Source organism: Myotis nattereri (assembly GCF_964212035.1).
Source record: "Myotis nattereri genome assembly, chromosome: 14".
Lineage (NCBI taxonomy): Eukaryota > Metazoa > Chordata > Mammalia > Chiroptera > Vespertilionidae > Myotis > Myotis nattereri.
Window position 1 is genome coordinate 37,323,122 of NC_138089.1, and position 27,584 is coordinate 37,350,705.

Here is a 27,584-nt window from a genome sequence, read left to right on the forward strand (position 1 = left end):
ATGAGAGAGTAGTGATTTTTTCGAAGTGGGTGAAGCTACTGGGAAAACCTGACGGCTGCAGGGAAGAAGCCCTGTGACTGTTGCGCATCTTTTCTGGATCAGTACCTCTTGGCTGTTAGGCCTGTGAACTGCAGGTGCTTTTTAGATCTAGGAAGTCACCTGACATTTTGGGATATAGAAAAATCTTTTTCATTTTCTAAACTTTCTAACATAGGTATTTATTATTAGTCTTCCAGTATCACAGTCACATGTGTTCTGAGATGCTAACAATAAAAAGAAGAAAAACCCGAGCTCTTTAAAAGTCACAAGTATTCCTTCTTCTTCTCAACAAAAATTGCAGATGTTCATGTCTTGCATTTTTTTTAGAAAATAAATACCTGTGTTAACTTTACATAAATTGTGTTGAATTTGAAAATAACTGAACAAAATATTATATTTTTTACTGATTCTTTTTATTTTTCTGATACAGATTGAAAGAAAACTTGTTTTACTCAGTGTTTTAAAAGAGCCAGTAAGTCGTTCTATATTTGATTATGCTTTGAGGTCTAAAGATATTACTAGCTTGTTCAGACATCTTCACATGCGTCAGAAAAAACGGAATGGGTCTCTTCCTGATTGCCCTCCGCCTGAGGATCCTGCCATAGCACAGCTTCTGAAGAAATTGCTCTCACAGGTTGTATCACCTTTCTGAAATCTTACATTTAAATGCAAATTTCTTTATTTAAATCCTCACCCATGGACTTGCTCAGATAGATAGATAGACAGACAGACAGACAGATTGCAATCAATTGGTTGTCTTCCATTTGCTTCCTGACTGGGGCTCAAACCCACAACCCAGGTATTGCCCTGACCAGGAATTGAACCGGCAACCTTTCGGTGCACAGGATGACAATCAACTGAGCCACTCCAGCCAGGCTAAATGCAAATTTCATAAAAACATTAAAGCATCCATTTAACTATTAAAAATATTTTTGGTTAATTTGGTTGCATCAGACTAAGTAAATAAATCTGGCAACTGTTCTGTGCATTTGCTTTGGTATCTAGGGGATACTAGGATGACAAGAAGTCATTGGGTTTATCTAAATAAGGAATGGGAGACCTAATGTTTATTTTGTGATTATTGGCTATAAAAATGAGAGAAAAGGTAGATATAAGCTTAGGTTTAATAGTGGTCTTGATTCAGTTCCATATTTCACTAAAAATATAATGAAAGTTAATTAAAAGAAACATTGCAGAGCACAGATGCAATGCAGAAAATTCCTGTTTTATTTCAGTCCAAATTCAGAGTGTTCTCATGGCATGCAAACAGCTGCAATAACTGGAATTTATAATGCATCCTAAATTGAATAAACCAGCCGTTTACTGCTGTATCTTAAATTCCTCTGAATTTGGATCAATTAACAAATCTTGTTAGAACTATTAAGTAATCTTTTTATTATACTTGTCATTAGTAGGGCTTGTCTAGAAATATTAAGTCTAGTTTTAGCATCCTGTTTTAAGAGGGATGTGTGGAACCTAGAGAATTCAAGATAGGAAAAAAATGTTTAGAAGTGAAGAATATAATTTCTGAATAAATGCTCTATGAGCATAAAGCGAATTCTGAGAGACGACTTTAATGGCTGTCTTTAAGTCTGCAAGACGTTTTGGTTAATAGAATGCTTGTCAGTCATGTCTTGTCTAGGGAGAAAAGATGAGAAAATGCTTCAGTTGCAGAGAGAGAATTTGATCAGTTTTGGGGTGTAAATCCTTTCTTGTATTGTACCTGTCACTGAATATCCAGTACTGTTTGATGCCCAACAGTGATTGAGTATATGAACAGGCTCCTACGGGAGGCCAGTCATTAACTATTTTGGTTCTTTTAGGTTTAAATTTTGCTGGAAACTTGAGCTGCCTCTAAATATCCCTTCCAGGCCAGTGGTTCTGTTTTCTATATATTAGGAGACTTAATTTGATGTGACTTGAATTGTCAAAGAGATTTTTCTTTGGTTTTCTTTTAACCTTGGCTCTTATAGTAGATGTATTTTATATTTTTGAAAGCAAATATGGAAAATTGGATAGTGAATCCCATTTTTTTGTTGTTTCTCCTGAGTAATTCTTATAAAAATATTTCAGCATGCAGTAAAAACTACCCCAATTTAGATGTTTCTTTGGGCGTAGATGGAGTGAATATAGTCCTCTCCCTCCAGATCTTGTATATTAATTTAAAAGCTTCTGTACTGAAATTTCCTTTTCATTGTAAGTCATTGGTTACTTTATGGAGCCACTGTGGCCCTCTCATTTTTGCTTTTCACCTTGCTGTGGGTGTAGGTTTTGCTACTGATGTGGGTGAAAGGAGGGAGAGGAAAGGAGCAGTTTTCATAATCTTGCAACTTCCTACTGTTCTCCCAAACCTACCATTGCTGCTCCCTCGGTGTCAGCCTCCATGATGAAATCACTAAAACTCACTGACTTCGGTTCCTCTAAATGTTTGCTTGATATATTCATTTGTTTGTAGTGTATCCCCTCATTTGTATGAGTGGGGAAAGAGGAACATGTAATCCCTTGTTTTATGTTACTTCTGTTAATCATAGTTTTAGGAGACTATGGGGTTGAGTGCTCTGTTTCAAGGGACAGGTGCTGCTAGTAGAAGGAAGAGCAGGCCAGAATCTCAGAGGTCCTCAGAAGTAACAGCAGAAAAACATCAGCTTTCATTTTTCATGAACCTATGAGTCTACCACTGTAGTTGGTACTGTTTGTAGTTTGTGACTGTTCTTAAAATGAACTTGAACAACAAGTGTGATCCCCATTTTATAGATAAGGAAACTAAGAATCAGTGAAGGTAGTTAACTTGACTATGCTCACACAGTTCAGTAAATTTCACAGCTGAGATTTAAACCTAAACCTGTCTAAATCCAAAGCCCATGTTCCTATACCATGTTGTCTTGCTTCTCAAAGTAAACAAAGGAAAGGAAACTAAGATGAGAACCTCTCATAGGTTTTGTGTGGACTTAGGAAGAAGTTCGTGTGCAGCTTACCTCTTTGCCTTCACTTCTTTTTGGTTCTTGCAATACCTGAGTTTCTTGGGATTACTAGCAGAATCGAGTCCTTGTTGCTGATGTCAGGACTACAGAGGAAAAGACATGTGGATAGCCTCCACAAGTGGGAATTCTGAATATTCCTTCAGATTTTTTTTTTTGGCTTGGGCTTCTACAGTGCTTATTTGTAGAGAACTACACTTGAGATACATCATGGGTAAAATAGGCCTTTCTAGACCAGCCTGCCATTGTTTCTATGGGAAAATGTGTTCAGAGTTCCAGATAATAGACTTAAAGTACACTTTTGGAACATTACCCATATGGAAGTTGGAATTTTTACTCCAGATTTTCAGTAGCACTTAGCATCTGGAGATGACACATGGCAGGGCTGTTTAGATAGATCTCAGCTACAAGAGCTCCCTGTTCTGTTCATATCTATTTTGTTGGACACTGATACAGAATACAAAATTTCACTCCTTATTTTGAAAGTAACAAATAATTTACATTTTAAACTTTTTAATTATTTTTATTTTAATAACTTTTGATTGTATATTATATATACAAGGTATAAAATTGAAAAGAGATAAAATTGAAGATATATAATTTGTAAGTTCTCTTCCAATCTCTGACCTTTAGCTACCCAGTTTCTTTGTCTATTGATTGTGAATTCTATGTTGTTGTGTGCTGAATTTCTTTATATAGTGTTAGATTTCTTCTGTGGTACAGTTAAGTTATTGTAACCAGTTTGATTCTTTTAAGCCTTGCCTTTAAGCTTTGTTAGGACAGATTCAGAGCAACCTTTGGTTAATGGCCAGTTTAGTCCAGTTACTAAGGACTTCTGAGGACATGCTGCTTTGTGTAGTAAGAGGGCTTTCTCCTCTGGCTGGTGGGAATATGAATGGTTCCCACCCGTAAGTGAGATTTGGGAATTGTTTGGCTTACTGCTTTCTCTTGCTCTTTCCTGGCCTCAGGTAATTTTCTCTCATGTGTCCATTGTTCAGTACAGACATATCTTGGAGACACTGTGGGTTAAGTCCAAACCATTGCAGTAAAGCAAATACTGCAATAAAGCTAGTCACATGAATGTTTTTTTTGTTTCCCAGTGTATATAAAATTTATTTTCACACTACACTATAATTAAGTGTGCAATCGCATTATGTCTAAAAATATATACTGTACACATCTTAATTAAATAATATTTTGTTGCTGAAAAATGCTAAGCATTATCAGAGCCTTAAGTGAGTTGTAATTTTTTTTTGCTGTTAGAGGGTCTTGTCTCTATGTTGATGGCTGTTGATTGATCAGGGTGGTGGTAGCTGAAGGTTGGGGTTGGTTGTGGCAACTTCTTAAAATAAGGCAAGAAGTTTGCCACATTGATTGACTCTTCCTTTCACAAACAATTTCTCTGTGGCATGTGATGTTGTTTAATAGTGTTTTACCCACAGTAGAACTTCTTTCAAAATTGGAGTCAGTCCTTTCATACCCTGCCACTGCTTTATCAATTAATTTTATTTAATACTAGAGGCCTGGTGCACAAAATTTGTGCATGGGGGTGTGTGTGTGTGTGTCTGTGTGTGTGTGTGTGTGTGTCTGTCTGTCCGTCTGTCCGTCCCTCAGCCCAGCCTGCGCCCTCTCGCAACCCGGGACCCCTTGGATAGGGTCCCTAGGCCTGGCCGGCGATCAGAGTCTACTGGGGCTTTCCTTCCCCTGGCTGCCGGCTGCCCCCGCTGCTGCCACTGCTTGCCAACTGTGTGGCGCTGCCCCCCCTCCCCAGCCACAGGTCTCCTCCTTCTTCGGGTGACAGGCATGCGGTACAATCACTTGGCTGGCCTGGGCCTCCTTATGCAAGGTGATCACTGGCTGGCCCCGCATACCTGCCATAGCACCACTAACCAGTGGCCTGGGCCTCCCTCTGCAGGGCAATCTTGGGGCGATGGCAGGGCCCCCCGACCAATCCCATCATATCTGCCTTGGCTGGCCTGGTGCCAGTGCATGTCATAGCGTGGTCATCTGGAAGGTCATCTGGACGGACGGTCTTTCTGCTTTTCGGTCATTCGGTCGATTTGCATATTACACTTTTATTATTATAGATTCTAAGTCCTTTGTCGTCATTTCAACAGTCTTCACCAGGAGTGGAATCCATCTTAACCCTTTGAATGCCAACCAATATTCTAAAAACTATGCTAAAATTGCCAAGCATTTTTGCTAATTTTACAGCAGTTTAGGAAAAAAATTATGAATCGCAAGTAAATGAAGTTACATATTCAAAAACTTAAGGAAACCTTTACTACATTGACATATTTAGCAATATCATCATTATTAATAAAAGCAAACTTAGAACTGGACGCCATTTCGAAGCTTTGATAGCGCTCCCAGCACTTTTGGCGAAAGATAGGAGGAGCGCAATCGCGATCCCCGGCACTCTAGGGATTAAGATAACACTTTTTTTGCTCATACATAAGAAGCAACTTCTCATCCATTAGAGGTTAATCATGAGATTTCAGTAATTCAGTCACATCCTCAGGCCCCACTTCTAATTCTAGTTCTCTTGTTATTTCCACCACATTTGCAGTTACTTCCTCCCTGGAGTGTTGAATCCATCAAAGTCATTCATGGGTTGGAATGAACTTCTTCAAAACTTCTATTGATATTTTGACCTCTTCCTGTGAACTACAAAGGCTCTTTTTTAAAGAAAAACACACAATATTTTTATTGCTTTTTAGAAAGAGGGAAAGAGAGATGGAGGGGGAGAGAGAGAGAGTGAGAGAGCGAGAAACATTGATGTGAGAGTGCAAGATCAATTGGCTGCTTCCTGCATACTCCCTACTGTTGATTGTGCCCAAAATCTGGGCATGTGCCCTGACTAGGGATTGAATCAGCAACCTTTTGGTGCACAGGACGATGCCCAAATGAGCCACACTGGCCAGGGCCCATGAATGTTCATAATGGTATCTAGAATGCTTAATCCTTTCCAGAAAGTTTTTAATTCATTTTGCCTAAATCCATCAAAGGAAACACTACCTCTGGCAGCTATAGCCTTCTGAAATAATGTATTTCTTACATTGTAAGACTTGACAGTTGAGATTACTCTTTGATCGATGAGCTGAAGAATGGATGTTGTGTTAGCAGTCATGAAAATAACATTAATCTCCTTGTACATTTCCATTAGAGCTCTTGGGTAACTAGTACATTGTCGGTGAGCAGTAATATTTTGAAAGAAAGTTATTTTGGTTTTAGCATTTAGTAGGTTTCAACAGTGGGCTTAAAATAGTCAACCATGTTTTAAACAGAAATGCTGTCATATCTGTTTTGTGATTCTATTTATAGAGCACAGGCAGAGTAGATTTAGCATAATTCTTTAGGGCCCAAGGATTTTCACAATAGTAAATGAGCATTGGTTTCAACTTAAAGTCACCAGCTGCATTAGCCTCTGACAAAAGAATCTGCCTGTCCTTTGAAGCTTTGAAGCCAAGTATTGACTTCCTTGTCTAGCTGTGGAAGTCCTAGATGGTATATTCAAGTAGAAGGCAGTTTTGTCTACATTGAAAATCTTGTTTAGTGTAGCCATCTTGATGAATTATCTTAGCTAGCTTTTCTGGATGACTTGCTATAGCTTCTACATCAGCACTTGCTGTGTCACCTTGCACTTTTATGTTATGGAACTCCTTCTTTCCTTAAACCTCATGAACCAGCCTCTGCTAGCTTCAAACTTTTCTTCTGCAGTTTCCTCCCCTCTCTCAGCCTTCACAGAATGGAGGAGAGTTAGGGCCTTACTCTGGACTAGGCTTTGGTTTGAGGGAATGTTGTGGCTGGTATGATCTTTTCTATCCAGACCATTAGAACTTCCTCCATATCAGCAACAAGGCTGTTTTACTTTCTTACCATGTGTCTTTCCTGGAGTAGCACTTTTAATTTTCTTCAAGAACTATTTCTATGCATTTATAATTTGGCACAAGAGGACAAGCTTTTGATCTATCTCAGCTTTGGACATGCCTTCCTCCCTAAACTTAATGATTTCTAGCTTTTGATTTAAAGTGAGAGATGTGAGACTCTTCCTTTCACTTGAACACTTAAGGGGCCATTTAGGTTATTAATTGACCTAATTTCAGTATTTTTGTGCCTCAGTGTCAGGGCCAGCCTGACAGGTTGAGCCGGGCTGAGGTAGGGAGGTGGGAATTGAGAAAAGAAAGAAAGACAGGAAAGCGGGGTCGGGAGGACTCCAGCTCTCAAAGAACTGAAGTAACTTTATTAGCCACACAATCCTATTTATACATAACGCACTGAATAGGAGGTCTGTCAAGAGGAATGTATTCTTTGTTCCTCTTAATCTCTAAGGGAGAGACACCGCAGAAGGACAAGTTCTCAGTACAGCATATCTCAGTAAATAGTTACAGACTTCTTGGTAAGCTATGAAAGGCTGTTCTCATTCTACAAATGTTGCTCTCATTCTACTGATAATCGCCATCCAAACAAGTCTGGGAAAATTGTGTGGGTAAGGGTCCCAGCCTTGCTAGCCCCTTCAGGTGCAAGGACCTTGCCAGCTTACATCTGGCCCCCAACACCTCAGGAATAGGGAGTCCCAAAGAGAGTGAGAGAGAGAGGGAACAGTAGGTCTATGGAGCAGTCAGAACACATACAGTTATCCATTAATTTTATATGGTCACAGTTTGTGGCACCCCAAAACAGTTACAGTAATAATAAAAACCATTGATAATAGATCACCATAACAGATATAGTAATGAAAAAGTTTGGAATCTTGTGAGAATTACCAATTATAGAGTCATGAAGTGAGCAAATGGTACTGGAAAAATGGCATCGATAGACTTGTCGCAGGGTTGCCAAAACCCTTTAATTTGTAAAAAATGCAATATCTGCAAAGTGCAATTAAAGGAGGTATGTCTGTATTAATAAGGCAAAGACTTGAGGAGATACCTCTATAGCTCTTGCTCTCTGTCGGATCCATCCTCTATCCAGTTTTTGGATCCTCACATTTAACCTTTAGTGACTTCCTTGAACTCTGACTCTCGTGAACTTGGCTCTACTATACTCTTGAGTTTTCCCTTCTTGTCCCATGACCTGGTAACTCTCTGGAGAGTATGCTGGGACAGTTATAGAACTCATTTTTATTTTGGAGATCACAACCCTGTGCCTCCTGTTTTCCAGGACTGAAAAATGTTGTTTCATATGTTTTGTCCAGATTTATTTATTTATGTATTTATTTATTTTGATATCAGAAATGAAGAGAGAGGGAGAGAGAGATAGAAACATCTGTGATGAGAATCATTTGATTGGCTGCCTCCTGCACACCCTCACTGGGGATCAAGCCCATAACCTGGGCATGTGCCCTGACCAGGAATTGAATCCTCCACCTTTTGCTGCACGATGCTCCAACCATCTGAGCCACATTGGCCAGGACACTTAGCAGAATACTTTTAAGGTTTCTGCATATTGTGGCATATATCAGTATTCCATTCCTTTTAATGTTCCTCACAATGGCTCTCCCTTCTGTGGTCTCTCTTTTGTGAGCTAAAATAGAGACCAATAAAAAGAATGGAATTATTACTATAGCTAAAAAACTGCCTGTATTAAGCAGATTGCATAAGGATAAGTGAAAATAAATGACTTTCAGGCTAATGTTAGAAAAAGGTTCTCTCTGTGATAATTGTACTTCAATGCAATTTTATTTTATTTTTAAGCTTTCTAACTTTCTAGCTTTTTTTGTTTTTTTGGTCTTACTGTGACTGTGGATTGTGACTATTGCTTTAAACTCTAGATCAGTGGTTCTCAACCTGTGGGTTGCGACACCTTTGGTGGTCAAACGACCCTTTCACAGGGGTCACCTAAGACCATCCTGCATATCAGATATTTAAAGTACGATTCATAACAGTAGCAACACTACAGTTATGAAGTAGCAACGAAAATAATTTTATGGTTGGGTCACAACATGAGGGCCAGAAGGGCCAGAAGGTTGAGAACCACTGCTCTAGATTGAGGCCTTGGGAATTACCATTTACATTTTATTAATTTTTTATTTGCATAATAACATTCTAGAAGATTCCGTGCATGGTTGGAAAGTTAGGAAAATGCAGAATTGTTCCATTTACTAGAATACTTAAGTTGCACATTGAATGAATTATTTAAATTAATTATTTAGTATTTATTAGTTTCAAATTTTCTAAGTTTTTTAGGTGGATTAACTTATAAAAAATTCATAATAACTTTGTCAGGTGCTAGCAGTTACCTTCATTTTATAGATAAATAAGTAGAGCTACATAGAAATTGGTTATGTTGCCCAAGGTCACACAAGTATGTAAGTAAAGAGCTGGGATTTGAACCTAGGCAGTCTGACTCCAATTATAGTGTTATCCTAAAATGCTGATTGCTCACATCTGCTGTTCAGCCACCATGCCTATCAATTCCTGAGTGTGTAGAATGTTTTCTGTATATGCAGTGCTCTCACATAGTGTCTCATTTAATATTCTCAGCACTTCCAGGAGCAAGATGGACTTAAGTATACTTTTTTTGTTTGTTTAAAAGTGTATTTCCAGATTTATTGTTTAGATACTTAACATTTGTATTCAAAGTTATATATTAAAGATCTACTAGATACCAGGCACTATATTAAGTTCTTTGGAGATTTCAAAAATGGATTATACTTGAATGCTCTCATTTAGAAAAAAAGTTAGGATATGAATCATGATACAAATAGAAAGTGTCCTACTGGAGAGTGTGTGTTCAGGAAGACCAGAGAAGTGAGATGTTTTCCTGTATTGCCACTTTCTTTTTCTCTTGCCCATTGCTTGCTTCATTTTACCATGCTGACTCTGAGAATTTTAAATCGTGTGGTTTGACCCTTCAGTTCTCAGTCATTCTGAGGCCTGTCGTTACTATTTGCAAAAATAACCTAGAACATATGATTTTATTTGTTTTTTAGGGAATGACAGAGGAAGAGGAAGACAAACTTTTGGCACTAAAAGACTTCATGATGAAATCTAACAAAGCAAAGGCCAATATAGTGGACCAGAGCCATCTTCATGATAGTAGTCAGAAGGGCATAATTGACTTGGCTGCCTTGGGCATAACTGGGAGACAAGTAGATCTTGTTAAAACCAAACAGGAACCAGATGACAAGCGAGGTTAGTACATTTGTGTGTGTAGCTTGTATTACTAGTTATTTCATAAAGCTACTGTTAGCTAATTAGTAATAAAATAAAAGTCACATATCCTAGATATATAACTTTCATATACAGCTAGTGACTTCATTATGTAGTAGGAAGATTTGGGGGAGGAAAAGTGGAGAAGTGAACTACAGGTTAAAGATAAAATAACCTGCCAAAATCACGGCTCTGTATGTGTCAGAATCAGATTCAAATCAAAGCTTGACTCTAAAGCCCTACTCTTTTTTTTTTTTTTTTTAATAAAAAATATATTTTATTGATTTTTTACAGAGAGGAAGGGAGAGAGATAGAGAGTTAGAAACATCGATGAGAGAGAAACATCAATCAGCTGCCTCCTGCACATCTACTGGGGATGTGCCCGCAACCCAGGTACATGCCTTGACCGGAATCGAACCCGGGACCCCCCAGTCCGCAGGCCGACGCTCTATCCACTGAGCCAAACCGGTTTCGGCTAAAGCCCTACTCTTGTAATAAAATCATGTTGCCTCTATGGAGGTGTATGACTGAAGGTGAAATTTTATTTTTTAATCCTTTAAACACTAACCCAAAGTGAGTAGTCTATGTAAAATGAAATGTTTCTAGTTTGTTATTAGTGAGTAATGTTCAGTGATTTGAAAAGAATAGTCTTGTTATTAACAATGAAATACAAGAAAGTGGAGACCAAAGAAGCCTTAATCATTTGAAGTCTCTAGATTTAGAATTGTCAGGTCTTGTAATGACAATAACATTGACATTGATTTGTATGAGGTTTTTAATATCTCAAGCCTTTTCCCCTTAACCCTTTTTGGAGATGTACTCACGCCCAAGTACATGTTTTTAAAAATTCCTCTATTCAAGTATCAACTTATGAGGGCAGCTGATGAATTATATTTAAAATAAACCTTTAATTGCCAAATTTGGGATAAAGTATTTGCGACTTAATTATCAGTGGTTTGCATTCGTAATAGGTAAAGCATTGCATTTAATAAGAAAATGGAAGCACTGCCACAAGAAAAATAATGAAGGATTTGGACATACAACTAATAGAATAATAAAGAAATGCGAATTAAGACAGTGAGATGCCATTTTCTGCCTATGTGATTAGCAAAGACAGATGATGCCTAGCGTTAACAAGGGTGTAGGGAAATAGGTATTTCATACACTGTAGGGGAGATTATAAATTGAACATACTCTTGTTAGAAGGCAATGTCCTTACCCTAGGACTCACTGTTTTCAATTCTGGAAATTTCTCCCAAGAAAAACTAACATGCATGTGAAGAAATATGTATACAAATGTTCTCGGTGAGAAAAAAAAAAAGAAAGAAAGAAATGAAGTGCCCATTGATAGGGATTGGTGAAATAAATGTTCAACATATTTAGTTAAACTATAAGAAAAAGCAAGTTGTGAAACAGCGTATACTATGTTTGTAAAATAATATGGCAGTATATCACTAAACTAGTTTATGAGGTATACAAACTTATGGGAGTAATTCATATTATATTTTGGTAATTCTGGTACTTGGTGTTACTTAATATACATTTTGTAATTGGACAAAGATATAAAAAAAGGATTTCTCATCTGTTTATGGTCAGGAGGTAGCTGTATAACAATTGATTTTTATTCTATTTTTATTTTGTTTTCTTAAGCAACCAACAGTGGAAATAGGTCATATTTAGTAGTGTGGTCACTGACATTTGAAAAAGTTATTTTTGTTAGTAGTTCTTCAAATGAAGTGTTACTTGAAATTGAGCTAGCCTTGGGAAACTAGGAAGCAATCAGGTCTAATTATTAACACCATTGAAAGTGGAGAAGTGAACTACAGGTTCCAACTGTCCTAGGATGAAGTAAGAGTTAGTGAGTTTTAATATAAACATAAATATGTTGGCGATCATAAAGAACAAATAGGGTGAAAGTCCATTGCTGTCTCTCCCCCACCAAAAGAAACCCCCCAAAAACAACAGCAATAAAAATACATACTGGTTTTAGAGGCTTCCTTCAGTCTATTCTGAATCTCTTTTTGTAGCTAGAAAACATGTGAAACAAGACTCAAACGTAAATGAAGAATGGAAGAGCATGTTTGGGTCACTGGAACCACCGGCCATCCCGCAGGCCCTACCGAAAGGGAGTGACCAGGAGGTGATTCAGACTGGGAAGCCTTCTCGTTCCGAGTCCTCCGCTGGCATTTGTGTCCCCTTGTCAACTCCTCCGCAGGTACTGTCACCCAGGCAGCAGTCTTCCTTTGGGATGTTTAAAGGCTGTGTACTGTACTGTAGGAGGACATGTTTCTTTTTAAGACAGGTTTATGTTTAATTTTATAGCCAAGGGGAAACCTAGTTATTGAAAGCATCAAAAAAGGTCTTGTTTTAGAGTACTCACTAATAAAGTGATGTGAAATTGTGATGGGAGGCATTATTATGAACTGTGATTGTAAATTAGTGTGCAATGGACCTTTTATTTCTCTTTTTATTCTTCCTCTAGTATAACATCGTTATGTCTGTAAATAACAAAAACGCTTCTGGGAAGAAAAGTCCCAGGTTTGCCCTGTGTGAGAATAACATGATGATTGAGATATATCTGAAATAAATTTGTAATTTAAGGTAACTCTTCCCTAGCCAGTCATATTTTAAATGAAAATATTTACTGAACAAATGGATAACATTCTATTTCTTCTTTTCACTTAATGAGAATTTTTGTTTAATGTTATTGCTACACTTATCATTTTTTTAATGTAGAAGTTTGCATATGTGATATGGTGGTTAAACTTGATTTTAACTAGGTTTGCATTGAAAGCGTCATTGTATTTGAATGGATTTAAAAATCAGTATGTAAATAAGGACAAAAAGCTGATTTAATGGATAAAGAGAACATTGGTACATTTTTATCAACAGATATACTTTGCTTATGATATAAATACCTATAATTCTGTTTGTTTTATAGGTTCCAGAAGTGACACATGCCCAAAGTAGAAAACCAACAGTACAGGTTTTAAGTAGTACAATTTTACCGTCCACCTACCAGATTCGGATCACGACTTGTAAAACTGAGCTTCAGCAACTCATACAACAAAAGCGGGAGCAGTGCAATGCTGAGAGAATAGCTAAGCAGATGATGGAAAACGCAGAGTGGGAGAGTAAACCACCGCCGCCTGGTAAGGTGCCATTGCTAGGGAGTTGTATTCCAGCCTGGGTGCTGAAGCCTAGAATCTAATGCAGGGTACTGATAATTAACTACCAGGCAAAGGGAGACAGAACAGACTGCCACTTTGGAAGCCTAGAGGAAGAAACAGTAAGAAATCTAAAGTCGTTAATTATGGAGTTTGGATCATCTTAGCTGTAGGGGCAACTTGCAGTGTCTTGTTTAAGTCACTGTTTTAGCCTGTCTGTGGCCCATTTTCCCCATTTACCAAGTTAGGTTTCACCTGCTAGCTTTAGTGCTATGCTGCTTTCTCATTGAATGCCAGGCTTCTTTTTCAACTTTCAATTTCTGAAGGGTTTAACATCTTAATTTTCTTTTAATTAATCCTCATCAGAGGATATATTTTTCCAGTTGATTTTTTTTAGGGAGAGTGGAAGAGAGAGGGAAAGACAGAGAGAAACATGGATGTGAGAGAACACATCTATTGGTTGCCTTGTGCATGAGCACTGACCAGGCCCTGAGCCGAGGAGGAGCCTGCAACTAAGGAAAGTGACCTTGACCAGAATTCAAACTGGAACCCTTTGGTCTGCAGGCCGACACTCTATCCACTGAGCCAAACTGGCCAGGGCAACATCTTAATTTTCTTTTAAAAAGTGATTAAAAACATAGAAAATGATGGGTGCTTTGAAAAGAAAACAAAATTAACCTATACCCAACCATTCAACAATTATCTACATTAAGATTTTAGGGAAATACTCTTAAATGCTGAGATTTGAAAGAAAATTAGATATTTCAGATGAAAACGTGGCTCAGTTATGACTTGCCCAGTTTAATGTGGTAGAGCTAGTCTTTGATATTAGATTTGCAGATTTTGAAAAACATTTTTAATGAGTTTCTATGTATAGATTTTTAATAATAAAAATTTATCTTGAATACTGAGGAGAAATGTATAGTGTGGTTATGTATAGAGATTTAAAATTATGTGAATTTCCATGGGCTTCTATTGTGAATTCAGGGAAATGCTGGTATAGATAAATGATTTAAAGATTTAGAAAATATTATTAAGTGGTTAGTGGCATTTTGAAGTCACATAAATTTTCTTATCAAAATAAATACCCTGGAATATTTAAGTTGTTTCTGTAATATAGTTCAATATTATTTACCAACACTGCTTTAAAAAAAAGTTGACTGCAAGCTGTTTTATTTTTTGATAGAACCTATCTTTTTTAAGTGGCATTTTGTACTTTATGTGGAGCTGTTATACATTTTATACATTAATCACAGAAAAGGTGTCAAATTTTGTGGTTAAGAAATGTGCAGTGACTGTTGGGCTCTTACATTTTCCCCCCACACTTGAGTTGTTGTGTGAAATTGATTTTCTCTAGAGGGAAATGTTCAGCCTAGCCTGGGAGATTATCTAGACTTCATGGCAAAGTGTTTTGATCGTTTTCAAATCTAGCATATCTTCCTTAAAAATCATATCCAGCTGTTCTTCTCACACTTGTGGGTTAGAGATCCAAGGGGAAACATTGTATTTTTTATCTTAGTGTAAGCCAAGTTTGGAAGTAGTCTTGGTTTCATTTTTGTTTCTTGATAAAAAAGAATTTCATCCTAAAATGACATTGTTATTACTTACATTGTTTGCGGGTAGTTTTTATCGCGCGCTAACAGGTGGCGCGGGCCATTTTTGCTAATTTTTTGCGCAAATGGCAACGTTCAGTAAAATTACAATAACTTTAGTTTACGTATTTATACGTTACCCACATTTTACCGCTAGTCTATAAAAAACGTATTAATACGTGTCCTGCACTCTACTACACTGGTAGAATGTATAAATACGTAAAACGTGTAAACACGTTTCCCGCATACAATGTATTAAGTAGGCACAGGGCTAACTCCTAATATAGTATGATCTTTAGAGCAGCTTTCTGTTTTGTTTTATTTTAAAATTATTAAAAATGATGAAATGTTGCACATACTATGGAATTTTATTCATCAAACCTTAAAGACAGTTATGTGCAAGGACATGCTAGATACTATGAATTATTCAGAATAGATAAAACATGGTGTCTTAGCCTCAGAGAATTTATAATTTATTAAAGGAAATTACTCATACACAAAAAATATATAATAAAACAGAAAGGTATACTAGTGGATGTCATAAAAAAGTACTAGAAAATTCATGGGCATTCTGAGGCTGTAATTTACAATGCCATTTATACTAACACTAGAAGCCCGTTGCACAAAGATTCGTGCAATAGACCTTCCTTCCCCTGACTGCTGGCACCCGTTTTCCTTCGGCACCCAGGACCCAGGCCTTTGGTCCGGCCGCAGCGAGGCTTGGCTTCTCTGCTGCAGCCGCAGCGAGGCTTCAGTCTTCACTCTGGCTGGAGACTTCAGTCTTCGCTCCGTGCCTGCATATACACATTAACCACCATCTTTGTTGGGTTAATTTGCATAGTTGTTCTGATTAGCTGGTGGGCGTAGCGGAGTGACACCAATTTGCATGTTTCTCTTTTATTAGTGTAGGTGTTGATGCCGTAGAATAAATGACTGCAGGTAGAGAGGAAATCAACATTGGGTGCTTACCATGGACCTGGGTCAGTGTTAGACCCTATACATCTCATTTATCCATGTAGTTTTTGGTTGAAGTAATATTTCCCTCATTTTATTTTATATTTGAGGAATTGAAGCTCAGGGAGTTTAAATATGTACCCTCAGATCAGACATTTATGGTATAGTGAATCTGAGTCTTTGAGACTTTTAAGCTCAGGGTGCCTTCCTAGCATCCAGTTTCTCTAGGTCAGGATAGTCATTACCTCTTGCTACCAAGCAAGTAGTCAGGGATTTTCTGGGTAGCAAGCGACTATTGTTGCTTCTCAGATACTAGAGAAGAACTCTAGTCTTTGTAAGGCTACCTTAGAAACACTTAATTGTTATCTTGGATGTCTTAATAGGTAATAGTATCTGTCATGGCCCACTAGACGACTCTGTATTGGCTGTCTATTGGTACTCTTTGTTTAGTTCTTACCATTGTTCTTATGCTGGTTGTTGGTGATTATAGGTGGGGGGGGAGGGGTGTGTGAGGGAAAGATTGTATTTATAAACGTTTCATTTGCTTTTCCTCAGGGTGGCGTCCTAAAGGGCTACTAGTCGCACATCTTCATGAACATAAATCTGCTGTGAATCGAATTAGAGTCTCTGATGAACACTCACTTTTTGCAACATGTTCAAATGATGGTACAGTGAAAATCTGGAACAGTCAAAAGATGGAGGGGAAGACCACTACCACCAGGTAAAATATGCTTGGGGGAGAGTCCATTCATTCATTCAGTTAACATATTGATTGATTGCTTACACTATGCGTGATAGGCATTGTCTTAGTGCCAGGGATACAGCAATGATAAATGAACAAAAATACCTTTTCTGTGGGAGCTGATAGAGGGTAAACAGTATAAGTAAAACATACAGTATATTAGTTGGTAAAAAAATGTTATGGAGGAAATGATAGCAGGAAAAAGGGATAGGGAATGCAGTAGGGTAGAATCTTAAATAAATTGGCCAGAGAATACTTCACAAAGAGAAACATAATTTGAGGAAAGACCTAAAAAAGGTGAGGGAGAGAGACATATGGATGTCTTGGGGAGAAGCATTTTAGGTAGAGGAAACAGGGATTTCGAAGGCCCTGAGGTAGAAAGATGTTTGACATGTTTGAGGACCAACAGGAAGGTCTGTGTGGCTGGAGCAGAATGAATGAGAGTGGAACAAGAGGGGCCAGAGTATAAAGGGCCTTATAGGCTCTTGTAAAGGACTTTGACTTTTACTCTGAGGGAATGGGGAACCTTTGGAGGGTTCCGAGCAGAGGAGAGATGTGATCTGAGTTAGATTGTTGAGAATAGACTGAAAAGGAACAGGGCAGAAACAGGCCTTTACAGTAATTCAAGCAAGAGGTGGAGATATTGGGAAATTACCAGATTCTGAATATATTTTGGTGGTGGCACCAATCTGATTTGCTGAATGGATTAGATGGAGTGTGAGTAAGAGAAAACTAAAAAAATGATGGAATGGCTGGCTATGCAAGGAAACACATACTACCATTGCCCCACTGTTAATTGTCAAAGTAGAGATAGCTTATGGCTTGAAATACTGAAAACTTTAAATATACATGATGTGATTTTCATAAGTGTGATTATTATAAGAAGTATATTAGATTTGTATTGCTGTATAGTTATGTCCTTAATATGCAGTCTTTCTGCCACCCTCATTCCTTCCCCCTGCTCCCCATTACCATCAATTCTGCCATATTCATATTTTGTGTCTAGTTTGGTTTGGGTCTGAAAAGAAAACTGGTAGAAATTCGAATCTTTTTTTTTTTTTTTTTTTTAAATATATTTTATTGATTTTTTACAGAGAGGAAGGGAGAGAGATAGAGAGTTAGAAACATCGATCAGCTGCCTCCTGCACATCTCCTACTGGGGATGTGCCGCAACCCAGGTACATGCCCTTGACCGGAATCGAACCTGGGACCTTTCAGTCCACAGGCCGACGCTCTATCCACTGAGCCAAACCGGTTTCGGCAGAAATTCGAATCTTATGTGCATAAAATGATGTGAGGAATCTCTGGTGCTTTTCTTATCAGCTCATTGACCATAGTTAACCACAAAATCATCAAACAGCAAAATAGCTTTGATAACTAAAAGTTTACTCCTTACCACTCTGATACAAATTTGTGCTATTCATTTATTAAAAAAATATATATTTTATTGATTTTTTTTACAGAGAGGAAGGGAGAGGGATAGAGAGTTAGAAACATCGATTAGAGAGAAACATCGATCAGCTGCCTCCTGCACATCCCCCACTGGGGATGTGCCCGCAACCAAGGTACATGCCCTTGACCGGAATCGAACCTGGGACCCCTCAGTCCGCAGGCCGACGCTCTATCCACTGAGGCAAACTGGTCAGGGCTCATTTTTTTAAAAAGGGTTCTATATTTTTACACCATGCTTAATTATTGTTTCCCTATTTATTCTCTCTTGGCATTGCATTAGTCAGAATATAAATCAAAAATTGATACGAGATTCCTGGGTCCATGTAGCAATTTTTTGTCAATTTTATTATGAAATTTTCAAACCTATAAGAAAAGTTGAGTTTCACGTGAACATCCATGCACTTGCCATGCAGATTCTGTAATTATTTTATTATATTTGCTCTCATAATTATCCATCTTCCTATCAACCCATCTTTAAAATATATATTTCAAACTAAGTTCTGGACATCGGTAAAAACTGCTTGCATATCATTAACTAGAACTCAGTATTTGTTCATAGTTCTTTTTTTGGCATAAAATTTATGTTATGAAGTACACAGATCTTAAGTGAACCATTCCATGAGTTTTCTTTTTTTTCTTTTTTCATTCCATGAGTTTTAACAAATACATCTGTGCAACTTCTCTAGAGATACAGAGCATAAGCATCATAGCAGCTTATTCCCCTCATATTCTTCCACATACAATCCCTGACCCCTCCTTGCTTACAACCATTTTTTAATTTCCCCCCACTGTTAATAGCATTTTTATAAACATCTCTTCTGATAATTACTTTCCAAATGGTTCGTTGTTATTACCATCATCATTTGCATTCATTGTCACTTCTATCAGGAGGATAAGTTTAATTGGCATTAGGAAACTTCTCAAGTTAGAAGTTGGATTCATCTGTTAGCTTTGTCTGAAATGTGACACTTGGATACCACTGCCTAGAATATGACGCTGGGATACAGAGGGCATGGCTCCTGGTAAAAATCTTGTGGGAATTAACAAGTGAGATTTTGCAAACCTAACAGATAAATCCAACTTCTAGCTTGAGATTGAATTTCCCCTGAATGCATCTGTTCTCTTACTTTGCCATTCACACCTGCTCTCTTGTTGAGTGCAGTAGGCCTTGGCTTGGTGGTGGTTCATTCCAGGTCTGGGGTGGGGAAGAAGAGAAGGGAACAGAAAGTGTTGCTCTCATCACATGCCTTCATGAACCGATGAGGGGGTAAGCATATCATTCTTAGTGCCAGAACCCAGTGAGGAACAGCTGGTGGCTGGGTAGAGCAGTAAAAGTGATGTGTTTTCTCAGGAAATGTTATTGGCACATTCTGACTACCGATGCTTCTCCCCTAAGTATTATGTTGGTGGACTGACTACCCAGTTCCCAGTCCCAACTTTCTGATTAAATTATGATTGGTGATTTAGGCCACCTGGATCTTGGCTCTGCCATTTTCTTCTTTCTTATTTGAATTATACTTTTAATTTGTCCCTTGAGGACTACTAGAAAAATTGCTGTTTTTCTAAACTTTCACATAGATTTTTCAATTTAATCCTTGTAGTATTCTAGATTATATTTTCCATAAATGCTTCTTCTACAAACATCCTATGTGATAAAAGGCTAATATGCAAATTGATCAAACGGCAGAACGACCGGTCGCTATGATGTGCACTGACCACCAGAGGACAGACGCTCAATGCAGGAACTACCCCCTGATGGTCAGTGTGCTCCCACAGAGGGAGTGCTGCTCAGCCAGAAGTCGGGCTCACCCGCTGGAAAGTACAGCGGTGGTGGCAGGAGACTCTCCTGCCTCTGCAGCAGTGCTAAGCCGGACATCCCCCAAGGGCTCCTGGACTGTGAGAGGGTGCAGGCCAGGTTGAGGGCCCGCTATCCCCCGCCCCCCTGAGTGCCTGAATTTCGTGCACTGGGCCTCTAATACACATACTAAGAGTTCCAAAAGGCAAAGAGAGAGAAGAAGGAACAGAAAGAATAGTTGAAGAAATATGGCTGAAAATTCACCAGCTTTGATGGAAAATATTAATCCTCATATCTAAGATCAATGAATTCTAAGTAGGGCGAAAATCAATGCGAGCCATGCCAGACACATGATAAGCAAACCACTGAAAGACAAAGAATCTTGAAAACAGTAAGACAAAAAAGTGACTTACCATATAGAAGAGATTTTCAATAAGGTTAAAAGCTGACATTTCACCAGAAATGATGGAAACTGGCTACCAGTGGTATTATATATTCAAAGTATTGAAAGAATAAGATGTCAAACAATAATTATATAGTGAGAAAAAAAAACATATATATATATATATATATATATATAAAATAAAAAAGGAAGACATTCCAAGGGAAATAAAAACAGGGAATTTATTGCTAGCAGATTTTCCCTAAAAGGAATCTTTTGTGCTGAAAGGAAGAGACACAAGACAGTAACTTGAACCTACCTGAAGAAATAAAGAGCACTGAAAAAAATATATACTTAAGTAAATATGAGAATATAAGTTATTTTTTGTAACTATTTTTACCTACTAACTTAAAAATGACCTATAAAGAAAAATTGTAAAACTATATTTTGGGGCTTATGCAAATAAATAATTTATGACAATAATAGTACAGAGAAGGGAGCAGGGAACAGAGATATATATATTGGAGCAAAGTTTTTGTCTATTAATAAAATTAAATTAGTATTAATTTGATCACTTTTAGATGTTATTGTATTCCTAGGGCAATCACTAAAATATAAACTCCTAAAAATATTTAGTAAAACCCTAACCGGTTTGGCTCAGTGGATAGAGCCACTGAGTCGGCTTGCAGACTGAAGGGTCCCAGGTTTGATTCCGGTCAAGGGCATGTGCCTTGGTTGTGGGCACATCCCCAGTGGGAGGTGTGCAGGAGGCAGCTGATTGTTGTTTCTCTCTCATCAATGTTTCTAACTCTCTGTCCCTCTCCCTTCCTCTCTGTAAAAAATCAATAAAATATATTTTAGTAAAACTCAGAAACATAGTGAAAGAAACAAGAAGGGAATTAAAATGCATACTAGAAAATAGATTTTTAACAAAAAAGAAGGCAGTAACGGAAGAACAGAAGAACAGCAACAACAAAAACCATGCAAGGGAGAGAAAGCAAAGAGCAAAATGTCATACATAAATCCTGCCTTATTGGTACTTACATTAAACATAAACAAAAGGCAGAAAGGATGAAAAAACATGATATTCCTGTGCTAATTCAATGTCACAAATAGGTTGAAAGTGAAATGGCTGAAAAAGATATACCATGCAAATAGTACCTAAGAGAGCTGGTGAGACTATATTAATATCAGACAAGATAAACTTTAAGATAGAAATTGCTACTAGAGACAAGAACATTTTATAATAATAAAAGGGTCAGTGCCTCAGGGAAACATAACAATTACAAACACATGCACCTCAATAAACACATTAAACTCAATAAGAAAGCAACAATAAAAAAAAATAAAGGATTCAAATATATTTTTCTCCAAATGGAACCCAAAAGTACATGAAAAGGTACTTCACATCATTTTTCACTAGGGCAAGGCAAACCAAAACCAAAATGAGATACCAATTCACACCCACTAGAATGGCTGTAAAGAAAAGACAATAACAAGTATTAGAAAGCATGGGGAGAAATTGGAACTTCCATACATTGTTGGTGGGAATGTAAAATGGTGTAGCAACTTTGCAAAAACAGTTTGGCAGTTTCTCAAAATGGTAATCATAGAGTTACCTTATGATCCTGCAATTTCACTCATTGGTATAAAAACCCTAAATAGTTGTAAACATATTCACACAAAAATCTATACACTAGTGTTCAGAGCAGCATTTCTCATAATAGCCAAAAAGTGGAAACCACAGTGTCTATCAGCTGTCGAATAGATAAACCAAATATGGTATATCCATATAGTGGAATATTACTTAGCAATACTAGTAGAAAGGAATGAAATACTGGTACTTGTTGCAACATAGATAAATCTTGAAAACATGCTAAGTGAAGGAAGCCTGATCCAAAGGCCATCTAGCATATTATATGATTCCATTTATATGAAATGTCCAGAATAGACAAATCCATAGAGACAGAAAATAGATTAGTAGTTGCCAAGAACTGGGAGGGAACACTGGGGAGTGACTGCCAATGGGTATAAGGTTTCTTTCTGGATGAGGAAAATGTTCTGGAATTAAATAATGGTGATGGTTCCACAACTTAGTGATTATAAACCCCTTTAAAAGAGTGAATTTTATGGTTTCTAAGTTGTATCTTAGTATTGAGGGAGGGAGGGGAGAGAGAGAGAGAGAGACACAAATGTGAGAGATTGAGCATACTGGCATTTCCATATCTCCCATTACCTTGTCCCTGGCTCTCTTTACTCATCTACCATACTGGTGGGCCCTTGTAGGCACTACTTTGGACATACATCTACGCAAAGGCTTATACACAAACTAGAGACCCGATGCACGAAATTTGTGCAAGGGCCTTGGCCCCGGCCCCTGCCCGCTGCAGCTTTGTCTGGAAGGACGTCCGGTCTAATGAGATATTATGCTTTTATTATTATAGATGTTTATAGTACTATTTTTCATAGTAGCTAAACAACACAAATGTTCATCAGCTGATGAATGGATAAACAAGGTGGTATATCCATACAAGGGAATAATATTTGGCCATAAAAAGAAATGGGTGAACCTCGGATGAACCTTTGAAAACAGAAGCCAGGTACAGAAAGCCACATAATGCATGGTTGCATTTATATGAAATATTCAAAATAGGCAAATTCATAGAAAATTTAAGGGGGAGGGGAAAGAAGGGACTGAATGTTGGTGGTGTGAGGTGGCTTTCTTTGGGGGTTTCTTATGAATGATGAAAATATTTTGGAATTAGATACTGATAATCTATGTAGAATTTTGTTAATATACTAAAAATTACTGAATTGCACACTTAAAGGTATGAGAACTGTATTTCAACAAAACTGTTGTTAAGAAAAAGTAAACTAGAGATGTGATTAATAAAAAATATAAAATATCCATATTTATTTAAAAAGCAAATACGAATATATTATAATATGCATAGAACATCATTTGGAATGATATGTAACAAAATATTAATAGTTTTTTTTCTCGTGATAGAATTTTTAATTTTCTCTATTTTCTGTATTTCAATAATTTTTGTACATTTAATATATATAATCTTGTATAGTAAAATGAAATAAATTACAAATATAGAGATTAATAAATTTTCTGGTTAGGGCTTGAGACCTTTCAGAGTATGGCCCCTTAGAAGGGTGAGTATGCAACCTATGTGTAGGGTAATGAAGAAGGGAGTTGGTAATAATGGAGGGCAGGCATCCTGTGTAGATCAGATATTCAAGAACTTTGGCAATGAATATAAGGAAGGAGGACAGACAGCTTGAGGACAGACAGTATGTGTGCAGGAGAAACTGAATATTATAATAATATTTTGCCTTTATTAATGTTTAATAGTTTATTTGAGCTTCACTATGTCCCAGTTAGGTAATTGGGCAGTCCCTGTTTTGTAGATGAGTAAACTGAGGCACAGAGTAGGTTAAGTGGCTTGACTACAATCATATAGGTAGTCAGTAGTGGACTCAGCTCTTTGCTTCCATGCCAGTGTTTTCCTGCTGTGCCAGGCTGCGCTTAGGGATTATAGAGTAACTGAAAGGGTGTAAGAGTAGGGTTTAAGGTTTTGCAGGAGTGGAAGGAGAACTGCATCAGGACCACAAGTATGGGAGTTCCAACTGGAAAGAAGGATGAATAGTCTTTCTGTGATAGAAGTGTGTGAGGATAGCCTTTTTATTTTATTTTTTTAATCCACACCCGAGGATATTTTTCCATTGGTTTTTAGGGAGAGTGGAAGAGAGAGGGAAGGACAGAGATAAATATCAATGTAAGAGAAACACATTGATTGATTGCCTCCTGCGCAAGCCCTGACTAGGGCCTGGGCCGGGAGAAGCCTGCAACCGAGGTATGTGCCCTTGACCGGAATTGAACCCAGGACCCTTTGGTCCACAGGCTGACGCTCTAGCCACTGAGCCAAACCAGCTAGGGCAGGATAGCCATTTGAAATTATCAGAAGAAAAGGCAATTTTGTGCCTTTGAGTGGTGAGATCAAGGAGATGTAATGGACCTCAAAGTAGTACTTTTTTATTAATGTCATGGATATTTATTTAATATTAGCAATAATGATGTTCTTGTGGCCTTTCAGAAATGCAATCCTAGTTTGGTGTTTTTTTTTGTTTTTTTGTGCAGATCTATTCTTACATATAGCCGAATTGGAGGACATGTCAAGACTCTCACCTTCTGCCAGGGTTCCCACTACTTGGCCATAGCGTCTGATAATGGTGCTGTCCAGCTTCTTGGCATCGAGGCTTCTAAGTTGCCCAAGTCTCCTAAAATTCATCCTCTACAAAGCAGGTATCTCTCTTTTGTGGGGGTTTTTAACTGCATTTAGAGTCCTAGGGTAATTTAGCCCTCCCTGTCCAATGTAGTTTGGATCAACTGAGGATTGCACTTCTATTTTTAAGCATGTGAAATACAGTTATGTTTCCAACTCCAATCTTCATCACGTGTAGTTTTAGAAAACTGTCGCATGTTTTATTTTCTGCCAGCTTGTCAAAAGATCAGAAGGGCAATTTTGAACTTGGGGCTCATTCCGGTCTGGAGTGTATCTGAATAATCTAATTATCAGTTACATCTTATCTCTCAGTTACTAAAAGCAGAACTCTGGCTAGCTGATTTTGAGAATATGAGTGTTCTTCATTAAAGAAAACTCAAATGTCATCTGTCACTTGGTATTAAAACCTCTGAAGTTGATGGGGACATGGAGTGTAGCTTTTCAGATGATTAGCTTATCATTTTAAAACAAAATACTGGCTGGTTTTATTGAAGAAGTTCCTTCACTACTTATAAATCGTGATTGCCTACAGAGTAAATAAACATTTGCCAAGTAAGATACTTAAAGATAAAGGAGGGCAATTTTTCAACTGACCAGTATGCTACACACTGAGGGTTCAAAAGACAAAATAAGTTATTGCTCTCTAAGGAACTACAGTCTATGGGAGGAAGAAACCAATGAACAGATGATTTCATTGCAGTGTGATAATGTGCCATATTACAGGGAATAAGAAAAAAGGCCTGGAAGAGATGAGACCAAGTGTAAGCTAGCCAGCCAAAGCAGGGCAGGGCTGCCAGAGGTGGTGGGCCATAGGGAAGAAAGCAGAATGAGCAGATGCTTACAGTTAAGTGGAGAATAAGTCATGCCCATTGAGAGAAAGGATATTTGTTGGATCACCTAGGTTCTTATTATTTGTTTGTATTAAAAGTGTGTTATTTTTGACACATTCATGAAACAGATTTGGCCAGCTTTTGTCTAGGACATACTATATATGGCATTTATCTAAAAAACTGTTATCGCCAGTTTTCTTTAAAATTATTTCAGCAGAGGATGACTGTACAGCAATATACCTATTGAGTTCCATGTAAAGTAACAAAGAGCTCTTGGGAAAATGTGTTGTGTGGTGACTGTGCTGGCAGGACACATACACTGACATGCTCAGTCTGTGCATGGTTCCCTCTCAGCTCTTAGTGCTTTTCAGTGTGCATGTTACTGTCTTTTCCCTGAACAAACACTGACTACCTAGATTGGGAGATTGTGCCAGGATATTTAGATTTCACTGTATCTGACAATAGTGTGTTTCAAAGAAACCTTTCCATGACTCCTTTTATTTTTATTTTTTGTTTTGTTTGTTTGCTTCATTCAATCAGATCAACTGTTATCATGAATTTGTGACACCTTTACACATTTTATTTGGCATTTGGACTTTCATCATCGCTTTAGAGGGAATATAGTTTGTAATAGAATGTTTGTGAATATAATTATCTAAGACAGCTTGGTCGGCAAACTACAGCCTGTAATATGGCCCATAAACCAAGAATAATTTCTGTATTTTTAAAGGGTTGTAAAAAAACAAAATAAAGAACATGTAGTACAGATGTATGTGACTTGCAGAGCCTAAAATATTTACTATCTGGCTCCTTACAGAAAATGTTTGCTGACTGACTCATGATGTAAAAGAGAAAACTAAATTAGTGTGTGCAAAAGCATATGTACTGATAAAGGAGGCTGGCCAGTAAGTTTGATATTCTTTGTAGTTTAAAAAAGCCTAAGCTTAAAAAACACACACATTTATATCCATTCAATGGACTAGTACATAAAAAGGAATAAAAAGGTATCAGTAATATTTTATTACTTTTATTATCAGTAATAAAAAGTAAACTATTGACTCATGCAACAACATCGATGAATCTTAAAATCCTTTTTTGCAATGAAAGGAGTCAGACATAAAGGCTATATATTGTATGTTTCCAATTATATGGCATTCAGGAAAACAAAATTATAAGGAGGAAAAGAGATTGGGTTGAGTACAAAGAGAATGCACAATACAATTTTTGGGGTGTGAAATTCTCTATGGTTCTGTGGTAGAAGATAAGTGGCTATTAATTTATTATTTAAAAAAATTTTTTGCATATATATTTGCATAGGATGGCTACACATAGAACCGTATACCACAGAAAGTGAATTTTACTATATCCAAATTAAAAAAAATCACAATAGTATTGGGTAATAACTCAAATAATAATATAAATATCCTTGAGTCCATACTGATATAAGTGAACAAATGAATTAATATAGAAGTGACAACTCTTTCGTATAGAATAATTCTAATCTATAAATGCAGAAAGAAGGAAATAGAAAGTCACCATTAGAACACCTCAGGCATTTCCCCTAAATATTGACTAGTCCTATATAATAAAAGCCTAATATGCTAAGTATCCAACTGATGGGTTGACTGTTTGGTCGACCGCGCAACCAGTTGCTATGACGCACACTGACCACCAGGGGGCAGACACTCTGACTGGTAGGTTAGCTTGCTGCTGGGGTCTGGCCGACTGGGACTGGGCGAGAGGGCCAGACACTCCCCTGGAGCACTCCTGCGGTACCTCCCTGGCTGGCCAGCCCCCATCGGCCCCAATTGCCTGCCAGGCCAAGGGACCCCACCGGTGCAGAAATTTGTGCACCAGCCCTCTACTTATAGTTATAAATGGAAAAATAGCAAGGTACCGTGGAGAATCCTGGCAGATACCACCTTAACTAAATGATTAAGGTTAACATCACCAATAATACATACGAGTAGCAGGTACTCCCTTAAATATACACCAAGAAGGGCATGTCACTGTTGTGGTCTCCTTCCCAATAAGGCATAAACTTAGTCTATTTGTGAGAACACATGAGGTAAACCAAATTGAAGGATATTCTATAAAATAACCCACTAGTAGCCTTCCAAAAGGCCATGAAAGAAAATGAAATACTGAGGAGAAATGACAATTAAATTCCATATGGTATTTTGGTTTGGCTCCTGGAACAGTTGAAA

At 37.6% G+C, this 27,584-nt stretch overlaps 1 protein-coding gene across 1 annotated transcript in view; it reads left to right on the top strand.

The window, feature by feature from the left end:
- PIK3R4 (phosphoinositide-3-kinase regulatory subunit 4) overlaps nucleotides 1-27,584 on the top strand; it is a 159,061-nt gene that overhangs the window by 123,119 nt on the left and 8,358 nt on the right. Inside the window, exons 11-16 of the mRNA XM_081105472.1 lie at nucleotides 470-673; nucleotides 9,949-10,150; nucleotides 12,196-12,383; nucleotides 13,110-13,320; nucleotides 16,437-16,602; nucleotides 24,403-24,567. Coding sequence (XP_080961598.1) covers nucleotides 470-673; nucleotides 9,949-10,150; nucleotides 12,196-12,383; nucleotides 13,110-13,320; nucleotides 16,437-16,602; nucleotides 24,403-24,567 — 1,136 coding nt within the window. The remainder of the gene's footprint in view (nucleotides 1-469; nucleotides 674-9,948; nucleotides 10,151-12,195; nucleotides 12,384-13,109; nucleotides 13,321-16,436; nucleotides 16,603-24,402; nucleotides 24,568-27,584) is intronic.